Source organism: Vanacampus margaritifer, chromosome 4 (genome assembly GCF_051991255.1).
Source record: "Vanacampus margaritifer isolate UIUO_Vmar chromosome 4, RoL_Vmar_1.0, whole genome shotgun sequence".
NCBI classification, from domain to species: domain Eukaryota; kingdom Metazoa; phylum Chordata; class Actinopteri; order Syngnathiformes; family Syngnathidae; genus Vanacampus; species Vanacampus margaritifer.
In genome coordinates, this window is record NC_135435.1 from 15,372,571 (window position 1) to 15,396,173 (window position 23,603).

Genomic DNA, 23,603 nt, shown 5'->3' on the forward strand with positions numbered 1-23,603 from the left:
AAATGGCCCCCAAAAAACATCACAATTATTGTCTGTACCAAATATCACATTATTCTACAAGTTTGGTCATTAAAATTCATGCTTTTTTTTTAAAACTCACAAACGTGGCAAAATTGACCTATAAATCCACAAAAATCAATATTAAAAGACTAAAATCTTGGATCCACACCAAAAATGATTTACCAACTCCTGTCCCTCACTGGCCTGCATTCATCCATTTACTATAATATATATATATATATATATATATATATATATATATATATAATTTCATTATACAGCACTAACTTACTGCAACATTCCTGACACATTTATTATTTTTGTACTTATTTTGAGTCATTCCGACTAATTCCTATTATGCAAAGTAGTGGTTATGCTAGCTGGCAAGCTGAAATATTGCAGCAATTAAACCATACTTTGTGTGAGCAAGCATACTGTGCCCCAAGCACGGCTCTTCTAAAAATATTGGGGTCATGGTAACCCTAGCTAAACGGTGACAAGACTTTCTTCGGCGATGCACCACTAATTAATTAGGGCGGAGGCCACTATTTTAATTTATTTTTTCACAGACATTCATCTAAAACGAGACAGATTTAAATCAATGTAATATATGATGCACATTGTGAGCATTAACACTGCACTTGCATTATAGGAATTTAAAATAATATAGTTAAAACATGACTGAATTAAGTTAAATTGTTCTATAATACATGTTTTTGATGAACTGATTAATTCTATTACAATTGACTTTAGTAGTAAAAATTGTTTAATAATGTGAATATTTTGGATTGCAGAGTTTCTGAACAAATTAAGTTTGTAAATCAATGTTCCACTGTATATGTGACTGTCATCCACACGGTGTCTTGCATGCTATATTAAAGCCAACTTTTGCATTTCCTCTCGATGAAAACACAAAATGTGCAAGAGGTGATTTAATTAAAAAGATATGCAGAAATAGTGACCTGTGTCTTATTAATTATGCATCTCTTCTTCTATTTGCTATTCAGCTAAGCAAGTTTCTTAACCATGCATTTATTTTTTTATTTCTTGACAAGCAGCTTGTTGGAGGCTATGCGCATGAGACAAAGCACAACTACGAGGGGAAGGGGGACCTGAAGTCACATAAACAACCTGTTATGAATACTAAAATGTAGAAGTTTATCTTGAGAGTTTGAATTGGTATGATTTGCATTGCTTGTGTAAGCATCAGGTGTAAGGTGAGTTCATTTGGAAATATAGTAGCTGCACAGGCTATGAGCAATGCAGTGTATGAAAATGATTTTTTTTGTTGTTCTGTCAGCTCATTCTCAATAGACTAACAGCCTTAAGCTTTTTTCCTTCTATTGTCAGTAAGAAAAGATTTGGGTGAGAAATAAGAACTCAAACATAAAGTCATTCAGCTCTCAAAGGTACAGTTGATATTTGGAGAATTTGGTTCCATGTAGAGTTCCAGAAGCTTTTCAACGCTCAACTTTCTGCTCACTCCCAAAGCCATTAAAAGGTCACCACAGTAGTCAATATTTCTTCTTTTTTTTTTAATGACAAAACAGTAGATTCACATTCTCAGAGGGTTTTGACTCAGTGACCTTCTAGTATGATAAAAAACTAAGGAAATCAGAGTGACAAAATATGAGCTCACTGTAACAATGAAATGAATTTTGGTGAATCATTCACTATAGCGGGGCATGAGTAACAGAAAGCAATAACATAGCAGAACTTATAAAATCTTATTAAAGTTATTTAGCTCCTTCCTTTCATCTGTTTCGGGCTCCTCCGATATCTGGGCTGAGGCCCATTCATGTGTTGAGATGAGATGAAAAATTTCTCCCTTAGATTCTGTCAATCCGACTACCCCCCCCAGGCACAAACAAACTTGCGCCAACATCTCACCTGATGTCAGTATGTCTGACATTTACAAATGTTTGATGCAGATATCATGTGAATTGATGGTGTCAAGATTGTGCCCGTTTCCAATCTTGGCTCAAGTCACAGAGACGTGGGATAGATCGGATGATTGACAGACTGAGTAAATGGAATAGTTTAGTAAAAAGAGATGCAATGTCAGTATAAAAACAAAATGCTGTAATGCCTGTAAGTAAGCTATAGTGCCTTGAGATATGACTGAGCCAACATTTTTTTGTTTTGTCATATGTGATGGCATGACTCCTTCTTGTGATTGGCAGAATTGCATTGCTTAATATACGATTTGACGCAATCATTTTTGTTGGCATTTCAGAAAAGTTCTCCCCACCTCATTTGTGCTTCTTCCATTGCCAATGTGATCATCTATGACATCTACGACTTAATTTTGATAATTAGGATGATTCAAAATTGTGTTTATGCTAGGTGGATGATGATGTTACTGTTCATGGTTACGTGCAGTGTTTTGTCCAAACTTTCCTTGGGAATTATTGTTACACTACTGTATAGGGAGATGATTTAGATGACGTGTCGGTTCTGTGAAACGTCAAATTTAGAAATAGTCCAAAGGTGCACCTCACCCACCTTTATCTCAGATTATCTGCCATGCAAGCCTTTGCTAATAAGTCATTAATGCCACTTTCTGTAGAGAATTTCTGCCTTTATATTGCTAAAATACAGTATTATTGAAACATACTTGTGGACTTCTTGGCTCAAACAAGTCACAGGTCTATTAATCATATTGCCACCATTGTAATTCTTTGTGATAATTGACACTGTTTCCGCAAATGCTAACAAAAGCGCAGCAGAATAGATTGTGAATGTTTGTGTGACTCGTTTTCTCATGACTTTGCAGAACGAAAGGTTAAGATTATGCTATGTTAAATGAAGTCAATGGTGACTGCTTCCGATCCATCACATTTACATCAACATTGAACACCTTACAAACTTGGCAGATGTTCCATGTGTACGCTATCGTCATTCATATCGTCATTTTTGTTACAGTTTTTTTTTTGCTGATTCCGAAGTGGCTCAGGAGTATTAATGGCATAAAATGAATTAACAAGCAAGCCACTTTTTTTTAGAAAAGGAACTAAGACTCATTACATTTTGTATATGATCCAGTTAAAGTCTTTTGAGAGCAGATTTGGTATGGCCTTCTGTTTTTTTTTTTAATGGTTAAAACGAGGTATTTGTTGGATGCAAGATTTTTTTTTTTAATGTCTCAAAAGTATTGTGTAGTAAAAGCCCCCTCCACCAGATCATTTGTTATTTTAAACAGCATTACAGGTTGAGTTAAGTGAAAATATACACAGTAAAAGTTGGACCATAGTTGTGCCTGTATGGCCATCATAATATCTGCCAAAGCCAAATCAACGTCAAAAGCTCATACACCTTTGTTATAATTATAGTTAGTTACTTAGTTCTGTAAGTATACAAATGTTTTCAGTTTGTTTTTTTAGGGCATTCAAACAATGGTTGTCATTGAAAAGCTTAAATTTCTTCACAATAGAGCTCAATTTTAAATGATAAGAATAACAATAGTAAGTACATTCCCTAATTGCAAAGCCTTCTAAATGTGCTCATACATGAAAATAATTGCATATTCATACAATAAATAGCATGTCTCCATGGAGTGGCTTAATGTCCAGCCCACACCGCAGCCATTCAAGAGCACACGCACGACGACGACGGCAATCTCTAAGTAAACGTCAGCCATGTCTTTGGTAACACTAAAAATATGAATTATGTACAGTATATGAAGTTTCAAGCCGCATTTCCTATTGTATGATGATTTTAAATGGAACTTCAGATGCCTTTTTCCACTTGATTTTTTAAAAATCAATTTGATGAAGAAATTAAAATATCAAGAAGAAGACTAATTCAAATTCTGTGAGGGGTGACGCACACAGACGAACATTTTGTCCTTCCAACAGGTCGCTACGTATTTTTGTGCATCACAAACATGGTGGGAATGGAAGAATGTTGGCATGGAATAATTACAACACAGCAGCCAAATGAACCCATAATGAAAGCAACAAGGTAGGTAATGTAAAAAATATCAATAGAATGACAGCTCCATGTGTGCCGTATACAACAATTACCACAATGTCTGTTTTTGCTGATAAAAAAAGAAGCAGTGTTTTGTACGGTTTCCAGAAATCCATATTTTCTATTTTGCTGTGACACATTGAGGATGCAGCTACATGCTGTGTGAACAGGGCACCAATATGAATGGTAAACAAAAGGCTCGGACGAAGTTGAAATCCCGGGAGATTCTTCGGCAAGCACCTGCTCCGACAGATAAACAGCAGAGGATCCACAACAGGAAGCGGTGCAGCGACGTGTTGTTAGATGAGCAAAGAGTGTGTAGTGAACGTGAGTGTAGCACTCTTATCATTCAACTAAATCCCTTTGGAGAATGTCTCATAAGAAATGGACTGGAAAATAACTACAGCTAATAATCCAGGATGAAACCGCAACTCGATTGCCTCACTTTTTTTTTTTTTTAAGCGATGACACGAATAGAAATACACACAAGAATAAACATTGTTAAATTTACACCGCTCTCATTGTGTGAATAAGGGCCGGAGTGGGAGTCATTTTCAGCCCTGGCATGTTTCATGGCTCAGATTGGCCCACTTTGACGTTTTAATGAAGATATACAAATTCACCCTTTGTAGCGTATCAGTCTAAAATAGCTTATCATTCCCTCCAATGATGTTCCTAGTAAGCTGCTTGATCAAAAATCTAAATGAACATAGAATGTGCTTGCATGATCACAATCAGTGTTTATCTGAGAGCATAGTTAAAATAGACAAAAGGGCAAAAAGGGACCAATAGGCAAGTGCACATAACATTTACACATCCACCAGCATGATTCAACGTTTTTGGATTACTGTGACCTGCATGGCTGAGTTTACACAGAATTCAGGATCCTCAACCATCATCGAGTTAAATGAATTTGCTGATGCTAGAGTCAATTCACTGTGTTCTATATCTCCACAACTGAAAATTAGACTATAACACTCTAAAGAGAACCAACTTAAGACTAAAAAGAAAATTGTTGATCAATTTAATTAAATTGCTTCACACAATTGGTAACACACAATTGAATTGAGTTAATCCAAGTTAAATTTAATTAATTATGAGGTCATTAAGTTTAATTAATTGAGTTAATTAAACTTATTATTAAGGGTGTCAAAATTAGTGTGTTACTTTTGTGATAATTTAAAGTTCCTTTAATACCACTATTTTCTTTTTTTACTTGGAAAGCCTGTACTGGGGGATTCCAGTCGCAACGCAGCAGACACGTCCACGTCAACATTTAGCACTAATAAAGTTAATAATAATGCATATATTTGTGGAGACTAGGGTCAAGTTGTATTTTATAATTTATAAAATGTGCAGAATTTCACAAGTTACTTCATGTTAAAGATTAGGTAGCTCTTAATATGAAAAAAAAAAATGCACTGAGCTGTCACCATCTTACCAATGCATTTATGCCATCTAGTGGCAGAAAAATGATCGCAAGACAAATCAATATCACACTCCTTTTTTAAAGTACAGTACATCTTTTTAATTTAACTAAATTTTATGAATTATTATGAAATTACTTTATCAATGACTAAAAGATGCAGCCATATTTTTTTGCCACTTTTATGTTAACAAGAGTATGAAAACTTTTTATTGTACATTTAGAACAGATACAAAATTTGCGATTAATTATGAGTAAACTATTGAAGTCATGCGATTAATTACAATTTTAAACAATTATCACACACTTACTTTATATATTAATTTTGGATTAACTTTATTCTATCGTGTTACCACTTGAAGCAATTCAATTCGGTTCAACAATTCTCTTTTTAGAGTGTACATAGTTCTCCTTCTTAGAGCGTTTTCAGCAATTATCTTCAAATATGTCTAATGTACTAAGAAACAACAGGACCATTTTCATTTGCACTGTGACGATACCAATCGCACGTCAACCTTTTTGTGCGTCTCAAGAGTAAAATCTTGGTATGATACTTGTCTTTCTCATTAGAATGATTACTGTGGAGCAGACGTGATACCAGCTTGAATATGTTATGCTTTAATGACAACCAAAGCGTCATTTGTCGTATCTCTATGCTGACACGAATAGACTGCTGATAAACTTTGCCTTTTAAAAGGAGAGCAAGTCTGCAGGGAAGATTGTTTTGTTCAATAGGGGGCCTTTGTAGCTCTGATTTTAACACAGCAACTCATTTTGAGTCACTGCATGTTACTCAGCATCCAGAGTTTGACGCACGCCGGCATGACGTCAATGGATAAACATTTCTTGGCGCGATCATTAGAAACTGACAAAAGAAGAAGACCCTGGCTTTGAACGAGGAGCAATCACAAAGGAGACAAGGTTGCCAGCCTTGTCACAGGCTTTGTGGGTTCAGCTGCTGGTGTTCGGTTTTATTCTTTTGTGGTTTGAAAAACAAAATCTTGTTAATACACCAATCAGCCACAACATTACGGCCACTTACATAAGCTAAAAATATTCAATAACTGTATCAGCAGAATCTAAATTTTTCCATTCACAATATAGTAATGTTAATTTATTTGGCAGTATCTAACAGATGCTCATTTTCCAAAATGTTTACGATTGTAGCTGTAGATAGCAGTGGTTCACTGCAGACTTGTAGTGCATTATAATCACAGGTGCTAATATTTTGTTGTTGTTGCAAGAGAAAAACATGTTTAGAAAATGTTGTACTTTATAAAAACATAGTTTCATTACAATTATTTTGAATGTAAAGAATTAAACAGTTTGTGCGTCATATATTGTATATCATTACATTGCTTAAGTTATAAGTTTATATTAAATTTATTTCAACTTCAGTGCACAACAAAATTCCAAAATGGCTGTTCGCCTGCTTCGGCTCTTGAGCTGCCAAAATCCAATCTGGGTCAAAATAATTAACCCAACAAAAAAGTAACCTAATCTGCTCAAAATCCACAGCTATCCAGCTACATTATTGAAGTGTATCAATGCTGAAAGCGAATGGCAAATTAAACTAACAAATGAATCCCTAAAGTGACCAATGTGTGATCATTTGCACCTCTAATGATACTTGCAATCCTGGTTTGTCCAAATTGAGCTGGGAAAGGTTTTTTTTGCCAGGCACAAATTGTACACTCACTGTTAATGGTATTTTTGGACTCAGGAGGGAAGCAGAGGCATTATGGCATTGCATATATTGTGTAACAATATCAATATGGGATGCTTAAATTACCGCGGCTGTTATTTTGTTTTTTTCCCCTCTTCCAGCATTTTTAGCACTCCATTGTTTCTTGTCCTATTGTTTTATGTCATTTGATGAATTATAGAAGATTTTAAATATCATTCTGATTGTGAGCCATTAAGTCTATGAATAAACACTTTAGATTTCAGTCGCCATGACCCCATTTTGGAGGTTTTCTGACTGCAGGTAGTGTCTCCTCCCATTCATTAATACTAAACAGAAACACGTATCCTGTTCAAGGGCGTAGGGAAACCGGAGCATGTTCGAACCGACTATGGGTGAAAGCTAGGCTGGTCCGTGTCCTTCCCCATTACAGACGCTCCCCTACTTACGAACATTCGAGTTACGAACAACGGTACATACGAACATGTCTGCGCGCATGTCAAAAAATGTTCGGAAAGAGATGCTGTAAGTTTGATTTTTTATTGCGCACCTTTTTCCGAGTACTGTAGTGCTTCTTTCCGCCGCTAATACCGACGCTTGGCGCTGTGAGAGCTCACCCAGCATTGGAGGCTCAGCAACGTGTCGAGGAGGGGGAAGAAGAAGAAACGCCTGTCGCTCATAGATAAAGCCATCACACTCTTCGAGCAGCAAGACCCAAATATTGAACGTTGCACAAAGGTTGCAAATCAATTGAATGATGCCATACAGCGCTACCGCATCATTTATGATGAAAAAAGAAGAAAACTGTGCAATCGTAGTTAGATCACTTCTTTCGGCCAGTTTCTAGTAAATCCTCCAAGGAAGATACTCATCAACCCTCATCTTCTCAACTTCTTCCTACATTGAAGTTACGGAGGAGGAAGTAACTTTTGAAGCCCATTCCAGCGACGACGAAGAACCTCTCATGATATAAAATCCTCCTCTTCCTCCTCCTCCTCCTGCATCGAGTACATCTTCCAAAAGTAAGTTAAACTTCATTTTATTTATCTTATTACGTACATGTACATACTGTGTGTGTCTCTCGCTCTCTCTCTCTCTAACATACGTAGTACAGTACTGTACGTATTCTCTTTAAACATAAATTATAATACAAAATATAGCACTGAAGCAACTTACGAACAAATTCACCTTACGAACGATCGCTCGGAACGTAACTCGTTCGTAAGTTGGGGAGTGTCTGTAGTTCTTATTTGTAGAGCACCTGGTGGTGGGTGTCTGGAACTGCATTCTGGTTGGCCGCTTTAGTTTTTTGTTTGTTTGCTTTAGACTTATCACTAATATCCTGAAGGAGTTTTCCCTCAGAGTTTGTATGTCGGGGAATGGATAACTAGAAGAGTAATCGGGGAGAAAAAAAGAGCACTTTAGTTTTATGCTATGCATTTCAGTGGTTGGCGCCTCACCAACTTTTCCCATATAAAAACAATACAGGATGGCCTTCACTTCCAGTTCCAAGGTGAATACAGATGGGTGTAAAGACACATCAAATAGTTTTGTCCGAGTTGGCAGAGGCCTGTTATCAGCAAGACAACCTGTCAGCTTTTCATAAATCGTCCATCAAACCTCGCCGCCTCGCAATCTTTCCTAAACATCATCCATCAAGCCGCGCTGGCTGAATTAGATACTGTTGCTACCCACACAAACACTCGCTCAGTCACAAGTACACACACACAGACAAATCAAATCAATGGCTACCGTCCTCCACATTGGGAAGCTCTGCACACAGTGGGTGGCCAGTGGAGGAGTCCGCCCACTCACAGGATATTCAATTGCAAGCATGGACAAAGATATCAGCTCTCCCTCTCTTTTGTGTCCGTGTTCGCCTGGGATCCACTAAATTTACACATGCAAGACCCACTTGTGTGCACACCCACATGTATGCTGCCAACAGAAAAACACGCACAAAATGCGATCTCTCTCTGTCCCATGAAACAAAAAAAACACCCAAGTTTGCAACCCAGCAAAACGCCTCCAAGTTATGGATTCATGAATGGATTATGACGCTTACTAACCGCAGTTTGTGCGGCGCAGGAACGATGACACAAGATTGCCGCTTGTTGCTAAGCGACCAACAGGAAGTAGCCTGTTGCCTTCTCCTGCTGGTTTTGATGTAAAGTACATTTTCGGGCCAGTCACACATGCCCCTTGAGTAACAAGGAACACAATGTAGCAGCAGATCACTAATGCTCCCACAGCCTTTCATAACATCAAAAAAGGGAATCGGGTCGAGGGGACATGAGAAAAGAATATTAATCCCAGAGCAACAGTCCAACAATATCATGTTGGACATTAGGCACTCTTTGGAACAGTGAGGGAGTAATACATCAAAATGCAGGTAGCTGTCTACTTAAGTCACACAGTATATACAGCACAGTGGGATTTTGAGATATTACCAATTGTTCGGCTGATTTTTTTTAATTTTTACTTTAACTTACCAGGGGGAAAAAATAGATATGAGCGCTGTACGATCAAAGTGAAGTCAGTTCACTTCACAACAAGCAGCAATTTGTCAGATAGTGAACAATTCTTTGAAGTTCTGTTAAATTCAACTCACAGTTGAACTTTACTGTCAAACTTTACATACAACAAATTCAAAATTGTGTTTTTAAAAATAAATACATCAATTGGCCTTAAAGTCTGCTGAATGCTACCACACAATGGGAAACATCTTAAAGCCTCTATACATCAATCCAACGTTGGCCAACGTGATTGACGCCTACCACCTGTGGCGTCAGCCTGACATTCAGGACCGGATAAATAACGGAAATACCGCAAAAAAACAGACAACAACGCTGGCTATTAAGTACCTTATGGGCATGCGGGAGAAGTAATACCCCTCCATACTGTCGGCAGTGGTAGTCACTATTCTTCTTTGTTAGAAAAAAGCAACCGGGATGTTCTTTACGGAGGCGGGATATAAAAACATAAACAATGCATACTGATAGCTTTTTCACTCACAATGTACTCCTACACAAAGCACACCATTAGGCTTTAAAAAGTAGCATGAAATATAAAAGTAAATCTTAAACCGAGAAGGACGTACTTGATGTCAGATTTTTTTTTTGCCTTAAGTACCGGTGGCTGGTATCGAAAGCCTCCATGAGTATCCAATACCTGAAGAAAAAAAAAAGGCTCGTATCAATTTGATACCAATGCCTGGTATAGTATTGGTACTCACTCATTCTTTCCTATATTGTATATATACCGCACTATATATTTTTTTAAATATGCTATACGTTTTTACAGAATACAATATTTTTTCATATCAATTAAAAATACATTACAAAATAAGTTAATGGCATTTCCATTCATTTCAATGGAGAAATGTATTAAGGATTACAGCTAAAACCAGTCCCATTCAAAGCTGCTAACAATTAGCTTAATTAGGTTATTGCGCTTTATTCCACTCCAAACTACTCTACAACCACAATAATAAACACATTGCTATATCAAATAAGACCTTCTGTAACTGACAATGTTTGTCAAAATGTGAACACATAAAAGCAACCGTCATTCTTCGTATTTCTCAAATGAATTGCCACAGTGACACATGTAGGGCTGCATGGCTGTATATGGGTTATATTACCATGCCTGGGGGGTGCAGGAAAATGGCTGACAGTGATCAGAGAAAGCCGGCATATATCGTCTTTAATCACCTGGCTGTCACAAACTGTAAAACAGATTGCTTGGTGGGGGACCATATTTCCTCCTCCTTTTGTTGTGCCATGATTGTTGGAGGTGAGCAGGTGGCGGCGTCCATTTACCGCAGGTATCAAAGGTTTACACACCCCTATATCAAATGCCAGTTTTGTTTTTTTACTATTAATGTGACCAATAAACTGTACAACTCAAATGAAATAAAATAAAATCTTCTGAAAATCGGTGAGTAAATAAATATCCAATATGCGCTGTAGCAGTGCAAGCGCCGAAGCCTGTTGTGTAACTGGAGCTCGACACAAACCTGATTGATGATGTGCGATTGTAGAAACTTGACATTGATTGGTTAGGAAATGTCAGGCTTGCTGAGATGTTGTACAACATACATACCATTTTCTGTGTGCTCTTTTTCGGCGATGATTTATTGTTGACTGGCTCACCGTTATTGTTGGATGGCTAAATTGTGATGAATCATGTCACAGTGTCATGCACCTGTAGCTCAATCAAGTGGTCGCTAAAGAATACTCAGGGGTGACCTTTATCTTCTGAGTGGTAGTTCTAAATGAAAAGAAGAAAAAGTGAAGCGGCAAGGAATACTTAAGTGGGTTAGCATACTGACATGCATCACCTCTTACCTATACAGTACAGATATATACAGTATAGTCTTCAATTCATAAGACACTCGAATCAGGATCAGGCTATACAGGGAATGGATGAACGTTCTGTATATTAGGGGAGAAAAAGCTTTTCTAAGAAAGTTGTAAAGCCTTTGACAAAACTGACTACAACTTCAATACAGTGGAACCTTGAGTTTTGAACATCCTTTTTAAGAACAAATTGGATTATCCACAACCTTTTCATTTAAAAAATGACCTCTATTTATGTACTTTTTAAAACTATTTTCGATATATAACGGTCTTGATATGGACGAGTGGATGAATCGTGTGTTTCTTCGTAACCGTCATTGGCAACGCGCGTATACACACACAGCTGAAAACTAGTTGTATCCCTTCATTGCAAATGTAGGCGGAAGTTCCACCTTCACATTCTTGATCATCCAAACTCAAATCTAATTGCGGTTGTGTTTGGGAATTATGTGGTAAAAGAAGTCTGAAAATCATTTCACTTTTTTCGAAAACAAAAAACACTGTGTATGTTATTTATTGAAATGGACCATCTTTTAAATTAACGACTAGTGTAATCACATCAAAAGAGCCGTCCACATGTCGCGAGGCGGAAGTTTTACCTATGTATAATACATTCACCCAATCAGCTGCCAGAAGAAGCCGCGCTGAATGAATGCAGAAGTAGGTTCGATGTTGACACATTGAACTTTTGCCAAACAAATAAAGCACTAAATAGTCACAATGGCTCCTTAGAAAAAGGAAATTATAAAAATGAACACAATCTAGTGAACTTAATTTTTTCAATTTTAATTTAATTCCACATCCACCTTTATGAGTTTTTTTAAAACATAAAAAGACAATTTTCCCTGGATCAGCAGGCCAAAATCTATCAATGAAAAGAAACAGGCATGATTTAAAAACAAAAACAAAAAAAAGACACTTTGATCAGAATTTCCCATGGGTTTATGAAAGAAGATTTTCAATCGAGGAGTTGTAATCCCCCTCCCCATTTTCCTCAGTTAAAGTTAATGGGCAATATTATTATTTCACCCCCAGTATATTTATTTTTAAATACGCTGGTAAAAATAAGCCAAAAAAAAGGTTCAGTATAACTTTGGTGCTGGAACATATTACTTGCATTTTTATTCATTTCAGTGGGAAACATTACCTTAATTTATGAACGTTTCAAGTTACAAATGGGCTCATGGAACCAACCAAGTTGGTAACTTCATGTTCCACTACAAATACTTGCATTAGGTACTACTGTACACCACCACCCATAAATAGTTAGGGATATTCGGTTTTCAGGTCAAATTTCAGGCTTTTCAATGCACATGTTCAACTGTTCACTGTGGCTGTACTTTTTGCACAGCTTGTTGTTTCCTAACAAGAAGCTGAATGACAATATTTACCACATTTATTTTCACAACAATTTGTAACAGTTCTCTTCATCATGCTGTTCACTTTTTGACATTATGATACCAAGACGACACCAAACTAATGATCAACATGGCCTCGCTGTTGTGAGGCTTCAAACGGGATGTTCTCAGATGCAAGGGAGCCGCTGAGCTTAGAGTGTCATCAGTAGGTTGCAACAGCAACAGTGATAGACTGGAAGACTCACAGGAAAACATAGAAGTGAATGTTCTTGAAAATGGAAAACTTTGTTGTTAAAAAGTTGGACGGGCATTTAAAAGTTTAGAGGTTCAAATCTGGTTCTGCTAGAAAGGTGGTAGTGGATTTTTAGGTTTGTCCTGAAATTTCACCTGAAATTCCAATATCCCAAATTGTTTTGTAATGAATGTTTGTTTTCTCATCTTTCGTGTATATTTTTGGGGCGCAAACCTGAACAGGATCGAAATAAAATAAAACTGCCGGTGATTCTGGGAGACAGCTTGTACCTGCCCTGCACTAATTGCTTCACCTGTGCAGCTGATTGTGCAAATGGCTGCCAGGAGCTGCAGGGTGACCTTCCTGCAAACGTCAGCCGGAAATTAAGCTGCGCTGAACGCACCGATTAATTTGGCTACTAAAATGTCTCTGTGAAGAAAAACATGAACGCCTCACTTAACTTCTCCAGCGCGGACTTTGACCACCGCTCCGTCAAGGTGAGCGTCATCATCGTGCTGGGGGTAATGATCACTTTGGGGAACATCGCGGTCCTGCTGGTGATCACGTCCTCAGTGGCCGGCTGGTCGAGGAGCTCCCGCTACTTCCTGCTCTCTCTCACGGCCGCGGACTCCGCCTTCGGGCTGCTGGTCATGCCCTTGAACTTGTGGGTGAGTCTCCTCAAGGACTACACCGATGGGCCCGACCAGCTGTGTCACCTGGTGGCCTTTTGCAACGCTACCGTGTACTCCACGTGCATGTACACGCTGGCCGCCATCAGCCTGGAGAGGTACATCGCTGTCCTCTACCCCCTCAAGTACTCGTCCATGATGACCAGAAGGCGGACTTTGCTCCTGATCGCCTTCTCCTGGTGCTTCCCGCCGTGCCTCTTGGCGCCGATATGCTTCCCGGATGGCATCATCGAGGTCCACTTCTCCACCGCCTCGCTGGTCTGCAATCCGTCCTACTCCACCAACGTGGGCTACTCGCTGAGCTTGGCCTGCGTCATCTTCTTTCCGTGCTCTGCGGTCATGACCTACGCCAACATGAGAGTGTGGTGCGCCGCCCGGAGACAGAGCCGCAAACTGCGCCAGTTGGAGCGCGTGCACCGGAGGAGACACAACGTGGCCTCCAGGGTGCTGGTGCCCGTCATGGCGGCTTACTTTACTTGCTGGACGCCGTGCATGGCAGCTATGATCTACAATGGTAAGTGAGCACTGGTAGAAAGGTCGCTGTCAAAAATGCTTTCTAAAGCAGGGGTGTCCAAACCAGAGCCCCAATTTGCAAACCGCCATCCATTGTTCAGTGGCATGGCGTATACCATAGCTTGTAAAAATTGTTTTTTTCTACAAATAAACTATTTATGGCTTAAATAACAGCAGTAGTCATCATGTGGTTAATAAAGTTTTTAATTTATGAAGCGAATATTGTGACTTCCACTTTACGCAATTTATAAAAACTTTTTTTTTCAAACCGCACGGCACATTCACATAGCAGATGCCAAACGTTATTTTTACTGTGACTGTAACTTCCTCTCAGGCAAGACAAACTCAATTAGCTTCCTTTGACGGGTTTAATGAAGGCTTCAAATTCTCCATAGGACCGTGAAAACTGTACAGAAATAATAATATTCACATGAATAAGTATAAAGATTAAAAAAAAATACATGTCTACAGTACACAGTAGCTAATAAATTCTCAGTAAAAACAAACAAAAAATACCTTGTTGGCTGCTGCCACAAAATGGGGAATTAGAGTCTTGATTTCTTGAAGTCATGAACACGAGGTCAAGCCAGCTGCATCGGTCTCATCTTTTTTTAAACTGGAAGTACAAACCCGGAAATTAAAGTGCACGCTCTCAAATAACGCAAGGTTTTGTATAAATGCAAAAATAAAAGCAAAAATTACATCTTTAGTTATTAATATCAAATTCAAACATGAATTTACATAAATGAACTCAACAATATTGTAAACACCAAAATGAATAATAATTAAATTAAATGGCATCTTCCATTTTTCCGGATGCAGCCCCCGAATAAAGAAGTTTGGACACCCCTGTTGGTTCTCAACTATTGTGACCCATTTGCTCCCAAAAATGTATAAATACGTTCTATTTAAAATGTTTTGAGTGTCCCAAAAGCTTTTTTATGCTTGAGCATACAGAAGGCTTTGATGCAGCCTCTCAACTGCAGAGAACAGTTGAAGAAATGGTAGTTATTACAAAAACGGCCAGCAGGTGGCAGCAGAGCAAATGAACTCAACCAGGGCCAAAATAAAAAATAAAAAAAAGCAAATTTACCCACAGTTTTAAACAGATTTGTGAATAATTATGAAACTTAGCTATTATCTAATGCTAATTGCTGCAAAACGGAAACGATATAAATATATATTTTTTCCTGATAAAGAAGCGACTCTAAACTTTCTTTTGGTAGGTTCCATGTTTTATAACAGTAGAACACATTATTTTGTGGGCCTTGCAAAATCAGTCAAAATCCAGTAAAACAGACGGCAGCAAAGGGGGTGTCTTCAGTGAAAATGTCTGGGAGCGAAGGGGGTTGCTTCAGTGAAAATGGCTGGGAGTGAATGAATTAAAAGACGTTAGAGTAAAGAGAATGTGTTGTTGTTTTAAAAGCCTTTAACAACATTTGCCATATTTTAACCAGTTGAACCTAAGACAATGACATGTACAAAAAAGGGAGTGCAACATTAATCGTTTCTCTTCTTTTTTGGGGGGAAACAAAAGATGGAGAACAAGGCAGCCATAACAGTTTTAACAGTCCAGATTATTATGCAATAAAAACACCAATGGCACCTTGTGGCCGGGCAAGAGACTGTTTAAATGCCATTGTAGGTCTGTTTTCAACCAAAGCAATAATGTTTCTGATGCAAGAATATCAAAATAAGTGTTATTTTCCAAATAAAAGAGCACCCCAACTTTAAATATTTAACTGCTACTATGCGCAAATTGAAACGCACTGTAATCTGTCACTAATGTAAATTAACAAATCATTAAAAACAGTCAGTGACACTAAGCTCAGTTCTTTTTGACAAGATCCTGTTTAACGCTAATCGTCTTGGTCAGCATGATGGAGGAGGACTGCTTTAAATAGCAATCCAAACCGAACCAGGAATCGTGTTAGTCAATTGAGGGATTAATTATGTCTTGAGGCAAAATGTTAGAAGTCTACCTGACGTTGGTGTTGGCTGTGATTAAGCTTGTGTTGATATTTTGTGCATTACTTTCTTTCATTGTCCTGGTCCCTTTTGGGACCTAGTTTATCTTCAAGCGCTTATGTTTGTTATTGACGAGTGGGTTGCTTGTAGATTCTGCTGCAATCTTTGAGTAAACATTATTTTAAAGCCTGTACCAATTTTGTACTTTTAACAGGAAAATGGTATTTATTTAACAAGAGCCAGTAAAAGTTTTAGGAGGAAATGCAGCAAATAAAAAGCAAGCCCAGCTCTAGTGACATGATCACAACTTAAATTTAGATTTCCTTGAAGAAATGGTCATATCCAGTATTTTTGGACACGCGTAGTCCTTGGATTGCTTGATTTTAACTAAGTCATGCTTTTCATGCCTATGCCCTGTCTGCAACACTCTCCATCAATTATAAGACTTGGTTGAATGGCCCTTTTTATGGATGCCTGGGCTGCATGTATACACTGATTTAAGGCCAATTTTATGAGTCGTGCCTTTTTGGAAATGTTCTCATCAACTTCAGCCATTTTACTGTCGTGCCATAATCAAGACTGAATGTAGGCTTAGTGCTGAGTATTTTTAGAAATGAAGACCTTTTTCCAAAGAAGCTTGCCATTAACCTGATATACACAAAAATCCCTGCAAAGATCAGTCCTAAATGTGCTGCTGTCTGAATGATTACACTTTTTTTTTTTTTTTTTTAACTATGGACAGCTAATTAGTGATCTTGACGATGTCTGACGTATTTTCTTCAGGGGAGGGAGGTCTTGATGTATTTGGACAATTAAATTAAATAAATAAAATAAAGTTGTACATACAGTAGACTTTCAGCTTTCCAAGGTCTCACAAACAAAGTATCTATCATTTACCATTTAGGAAGCACTGTAAACCTTTTAGATGTTGAGGAATAATTTATTAGGCTTATGTAAATAAAAAAATAAAAGTCTCAATCATTATAGGGATGGGCAAGTCCCAATGCCAGGTATCTGTATCGGGCCTTATTCAAGTTATGGGTACTCACAACAGCGACCGATAGCCGTATCAGTCACCCTCTTGTGGCCCTTTTACGATCAGGAATTAGAAATGACAAATTAGAAGAATAGAAAATTGCTATTAATTTCATGCAATATTTAAAGCGCAAGTCACCCCCCCCCCCCACAAAATAAAATAAAAACATCTTCAAAATATGTTCTTTGCAACCCCACTAGTCGGTATTTTGGTTAATATTGCGTTAGTGGAATAATCCAACAGTTTTTATCAATATCAGAAGGCGGCCATTTTGCCACTTGCTGTCGAGTGAAAATGATATCATAGTTGCTCAGGTCTCAGGTAACAACTAATCACAGCTCAGCTTCAGAAAACAGTCAGCAGTGATTGGTTGTTGCCTGAGCCCAGAGAAACTATGACATAATTTTCAGTCGACAGCTGAGATGGATAAAAATGCTGGATTTTGCTGCATAACTCCTATTCCCCCAATTAATATTAATCAGAATGTCACGTTTAGACTAGTGAGGTCACATATAACATTATTGTCAAGAAATGTTTAAGGTTGGCTTCCCTTTTAAGGAAAACTATTGGGATATTTCGGCGTTCCTTAAAATAATCTGTCATTGTTTTGTTTTGGGGAAATGTTATGTATTAAATGTACTAGTGGTATCGGTGCTTGTATTGGTATTTGTGGCTATTCAATAGTTGAGCACTGATACTGGTATTGGTTTGAAACAAACTCATATCAAACATCCCTTGGCCATTATTTTAGGAATTAAGGTGGTATGTTTTACGTATCATGTGTGCTGATTCATATCGTTTTGTACCGCAGCTCTGTCGGGTAGTTCTGTCCCAGAGTGGATCGAATTTGTGGTGGTTTGGCTGCCAACGTCCAATGGTTTCCTCAACTGCATCTTCTACTTCTGGATCAACAAAAGCTTCCGACACAAATTCCACCTCATCATGCACAGACTGGCTCACGCTCTCTGTCCGGCATTGGTCAGCACTCTGGGATGCTGCAGACCACCCTCCATTCCGTTTGGATCGGGCTTTCTGGATAACAACAACAGAGTTCATGAGCGCTCGTCCAGTGTTTCCTCCACCTGCACGCTGATGACGATAGCCTAGTAGCTTTGAGGAGCGGCAAATGGGCACGACGGAGGATTTGTGTTTTAAAATGACTGCAGCTACTTCACTGGTTAATGCATTCAAAGTGGACTTGAGTTGCAAATGATTTGATGCTCGTACTATATGGAGGACCAAAACGGCCACAATTCAAAATAAATGACTAAATAAATAAATGACTAAATAAATAAATGACTAAAAGTGAAAATAATAACAGATATAAAAAATATATAATTCGAAAATTAAATCCCAAAAAATAAATACAAATGGAAATATATAAAAAAAAAAAGATACATTTGTATTTAATTTTTGAATTAATATTTTTATATTTGGTTTTATTTTCACTTTTAGTCATTTATTTATTTTGAATTTTGGCAGTTTTGGTCCATACTGCCAGGATGAAATGTTATTCAAATGAGGGGGCGGTCCTAAGTGCGTCTTGGGTTGAACTCCGCCGTTGCAAACCGCCTTTCTCGGCGAACAAGGAAGTCTCGCCGGCTTGCATTGGAAAACTCCAGCAATGGACGACTATCTTGTCACCAAAACTTACGACTTGAGTTGCTCGACAATAAGTCGGAGGTGACAGTGGACCAGATAGCCGTCCATTGCTGGAGCTCTACATTCAAGTCGGCGAGACTTCCTTGCTCGCCCACCCGCTCACTGGACAAATGAAAGGCACTTTGAAATGACGGAGTCCAACCCAAGACCCGCTTAGGACCGCCCCCTCATTTGAATTACATTTCGTCCTGGCAGTATGGACCAAAACTGAAATTAAAATTAAATAAATGACTCAAATAAATAAATTACTAAAAGTGAAAATAAAAACGGATAGTGATTTAATAATTTATTTAGTCATTTATTTATTTTGAATTTTGGCAGTTTGGGCCCTCCATAGCACGAGGCTGTGACGACAAGTGTATGAAATAATTGCAGATATGCACTGTGAAATATAATTTCATTTATTTGTTTTATTTCCTTTTATGAACATGTAGTCAAAAGATTGTGTTCTCTTTATAACTCCTGTGGATTTTTTTGTTTGTCCATTTTGTTTTGTTTTACTCCCCGAACCCCGTCCCACAGTGTTGCAAGGATTTGAATGCACTGTTAGTGAACACCTCTTAAACCACCTTTTAGTAGTTTTAGAGTCGTGCTCCATCCCAGCCTGCGCAGCACGAATGCCAACTGACATGATTGCACAAAATTAGTATTTTAATGTCACATTCTGAACAAGTCAGACCGTTTGTGTGCCATCCGCCTCGTCCTCATTTTTAAACGCGAGGATGGGAGATGTTGACATATAACAGCTGGGAGAGGTTAACCTTTAAGTCACACCGTTTGAGTATGCAAGGAGAAAAGTAATTAAGCAGTGACACTGTAGAAAGGTCACCACGGCTGTGCTGCCACAAGATAACTCTGAGAACTTCTGAGGTTGTTTGTTTTTCCTGTGAAGCTCCTCATCTGTCCATCTAACGTTCGGCTACCCGGGGGCCTCGTCATAGTGACATCTGCTGTGAACGCTGCTTGTAATGCAAGCGGAGGCGTCCAACAGAGGACATACGTTTTGAGCTCTTTAACGCAATGTATTTTAGCCTTCGCAAGTGTGTCGCACCATCATTATGTGCATTCAGAAATGTCAATGTTACATGTGAGATTTTTGTTTAAATTATTTTGTTTGTAAAATAAGGGATTCCATTTTGAGAATATATGGGTTATGAATAATGAAAGAAATAAAGCATTATGCCTTTTCAACTGTGCGAGCTGCTTAAAATACTGCACCGTATGCAGGTTGTGCACAACACATTATTAGACTGAAACCAAACTTAAAACAAGAAAAAAAATCCTGGCGCTAAACCAACATTAAATTGTTTTTTTCCTTGGCCCAAGCTCCATCCCAATACAGTACAAAGTGTTATGGAAATCAGCAAAGTAGTTTCATCGATATCCTCAACACAACAAAATAAACAAAAAATGTTTTCTCTACTTATCAGTTTGGCCTTGGCAGAGTTCTGAACTGTCTGAGTGCAATTATTAATAGTTTGCTTTTGTTGCAGGAAAGTAAAGTGAAAATTGCTTTATTTTTACGGCAAACGTTCCGTCCGGAAGCATAAAGATGAATACAGGAGTTTGTAATTGCACTTCTGTGAAGTTCTTCGAGGTAAATTGAAAGCGTCCTGCTAGGCCGACATTCTTAATAACCCAAGAAGAATGTATGATGTTTTAATGGGCACCGATGGTGGAGGAAAATGAGAAAGTCAGCTGTGCAGCAATATGAAGTGGGACCAGCTTATGATTCTCGATCTGGCTGGTGCGCTTCACTATCAAAATATTAAATACATCTGTTTGTTGCTCTGTAGTATACATTGGTAAATTTGTTTTACAAACGCAGGTCCAGGATGATCTCCTTTTGTTTAAATCGGGTGGTCACCAACGGGGGGGGGGGGGGGGGGGGGGAGTACTGAAACAGTACTTAAGATTTAGGATCATATTCTAGTTTATTCTACTCTTATTAACAGCACAAGATAAAACACCTCAACCATCTTTGATGAGTTGGCTGTTTTCTGCATCGTTTGTCTTATTATACCTGCTTGGTTTGTGTGTGTGTGTGTGTGTGTGTGTGTGGGGGGGGGGGGGTCCAGTGGGCCATCTGTTATCTGCCATTGGTATTTGACGGAATGCTGCTCTTTTTTTTTCTTCTTCTTCTTCTCATCCCATTTCTTTACTGGAGCTCAGTAGATCCAAGGCATTACACTGCATTTACTCTACATAAAGTCACATGACATGCACTAAAACAGACAGAGAGATCAGTTCAATAAATCTGAAATCCAGAAGAAGCAAGTGGGCTGCACTAGTCTAGATGAAATTCTATATGCTGCCCTCCAACATAAGAAATCGAATAGCATTGTTTTGTTGTTTTTTTTTAACCATTCAGTATCTTGCTCAAGGATACTTTGACATGGTCAAGGTTGAGGATTGAACCACAACATTCGGATTAGAAAATGACCATTCTGCCACATCATTGGCAGAGGTACATGGTAGTCAGGAGGGGAACTGGCCAGGGGTCACATCAAATGCATCTCTAACAGAATGTGTTTTTTTTTAATCATTAGATTCCTTCAGTCAATGTCAATCAAATTAAGTGTCTTTACACTACATTTACATTGCAAGCCTTGTTTACCATACAACCTACATATCCAGAATATTGCTCAACACATTAATTCAACACACATTTATGATGTATACAGGCAGGAACAAACCTAAAGTAAAAAGCCGTGTCTGGAAATGTGCTTTTTAGATATGATCTGATGAAGCCACCAAGCGCAGCATGCAAAATGGTGTCGGTGATAATCACTCTGATTGGTTGTTAACTAGCAAATGCAAAACAGTGCATGAGAGAGAAATTAAGCAATGGCAATGAAAATTGAAATGATTTTTTTTAAGCCTCAATGTTAGATAATTATTTGAGATGGGAGTGTGACAGAGTGTTGTATCTGCTCCCAACTGGTTATGGTGGAAATTTTAATTATAGCATATATTGCCCTGTTAATGTCAGGGGGAGCTGCACTTTTCATCCTGTTCAAGTGTGCCAAATTCCAGCTTAGGTGACACCAAAGGTGACTCAGCAAGAAAGCATCTAAATTTTTCTAAATAACCTCCCAGTCCTTCAGGAGAGAAATGGCTTGTTTTAGTGAAGCTTTTAGGCAGTTGTCAAAGCTTTTATAATACGCCAGGGATTTTTCTCAGCGGACAGAAAATCTGTCAAGCTCCTTTTGACGTAGGGTGTGTGTCTTGAGCTCCCGAGTCCCTGAGTGCAAATGTGGAATATCATCTTAACATTGGTCTGTGCAAAAACTAATCATGGCGAGCATGTATCCAGTGCCGCTGACCTTTCAAAGATCATGCCCCCCCCTCCCCCAACCCCCTCCCCACCCCTCATGGCATCTCTAAGTGTTTTTCCAGTCATTTGTGGCGTGGGCTTTGCTGCAACTAGCCTCCCAGGACTGATGTGCATTAGCAGCCTCACCTCTTGTTGAAATAATTGACAGGCTCTCGTGTTTGGATGAGGGCTTGGAAGTCTCCCACAGGTGCTCTCTGACAGGGGTGCAACATTCTGGACAGTCATCCCTGCTGTCATGGATGGAAGTGATGATGAGCACAAATTTGATACTAAATGGGAAACACAATTTAAATGTAAAGTGAGAGTTCCATTTCACTTTGTTCATTATGTTGACGTTCAGTAGCACAGGTGGTATCATCTCACTGCACATGGTCAGGAAAAAATGGTGCCAATTGCTGCTCTTCCTCAGTGCGTAATGTAATTTCAACCATGTGTGACGGCTTTGCATGTAATACGCCCACTGATGTTACCTGCTGTCTCCATTTGAGTGGTTTTTATAAACATTTTAACGTTACTGAGAAGCTTAAAACATTGAGCTAGTAGTGCCCCCTTGTGGTCAGAGTGAGTGATGAAATAGAACCTCACGGGTTTGGATGTAAGGTTTAGGGACCAAAGTCACAAAAGAGTCTCACCTCATAAATCATTAATTAATTATCAATCAAGTATAGGACTAGTTAGCCCTGATTCTGAATTTTTCATCTTTCTTCAACTTCATTTCGATTCTTAAAGACCTTTCTGACATTTCTATGAAAGAGTGATTCTCCTGCTTGCGTCAAAATTTGATTGATGTGTGATGATGGGTGACCTCTAGACAGTGATGACCTTGGACCTATGTCCTGCCGCACCATAAACCTATCAAATTGCAATTAAATGTTAATGATTGACCTCCAAGATATTTGTTGCTAATTATGTCAAATTATAGAATCAATGATTAAAAATGATTGGCCTTGATGATGTAATGACATCGGGTGTGATTTCTGTCAAATGAGGATTAATATGATTGATTGGTCTCTATAAAAAGGTGCCTTGACATTGTGAGTTATACACACCTTTGCTAATCCAACTCGAGCTCCATAAGAACAGATTTTCTTTGTGTGAAGATATCGTTAGCCTTATACCTTAGCCATTTGTAATTTAATGTCAGAGTATCAATGGAGGGAAAAAACGTATGACTGAAGATTCTCCGCTATCAAGGTACGGAAGCATATTGCATTCACAACTGTTTTTCTAACCTTTTTTTTTTGGAAAGCTTTATTTTTCTTTTTTTCTGTCAAAAAAATATTCCCAAAAACAGGCTGAAAAATTACTCAGAAATACTGGTGGGGTGGGGGATTATTCAGAAAAACAGGGGGGAAAATATATATA

The 23,603-nt window shown here is 38.4% G+C and overlaps 1 protein-coding gene across 1 annotated transcript; it reads left to right on the forward strand.

Moving 5' to 3' along the window:
- Positions 1 to 13,243: 13,243 nt before the first annotated feature.
- Positions 13,244 to 18,732, forward strand: LOC144050575 (histamine H2 receptor). The gene is made up of 2 exons (XM_077563950.1): positions 13,244 to 14,236; positions 18,051 to 18,732. Exons 1-2 carry the CDS (start codon positions 13,477 to 13,479, stop codon positions 18,344 to 18,346), a joined length of 1,056 nt encoding a protein of 351 aa, XP_077420076.1. The 5' UTR covers positions 13,244 to 13,476; the 3' UTR covers positions 18,347 to 18,732.
- Positions 18,733 to 23,603: the final 4,871 nt, after the last annotated feature.

What these genes read in the sequence shown, in the direction of transcription:
- LOC144050575 (XM_077563950.1), top strand. Translation starts at nt 13,477, where the DNA reads ATGAACGCCTCACTTAACTTCTCCAGCGCGGACTTTGACCACCGCTCC. An exon ending in GGCAGCTATGATCTACAATG is followed by an intron (nt 14,237 to 18,050) that starts GTAAGTGAGCAC and finishes TTTGTACCGCAG; the next exon opens with CTCTGTCGGGTAGTTCTGTC.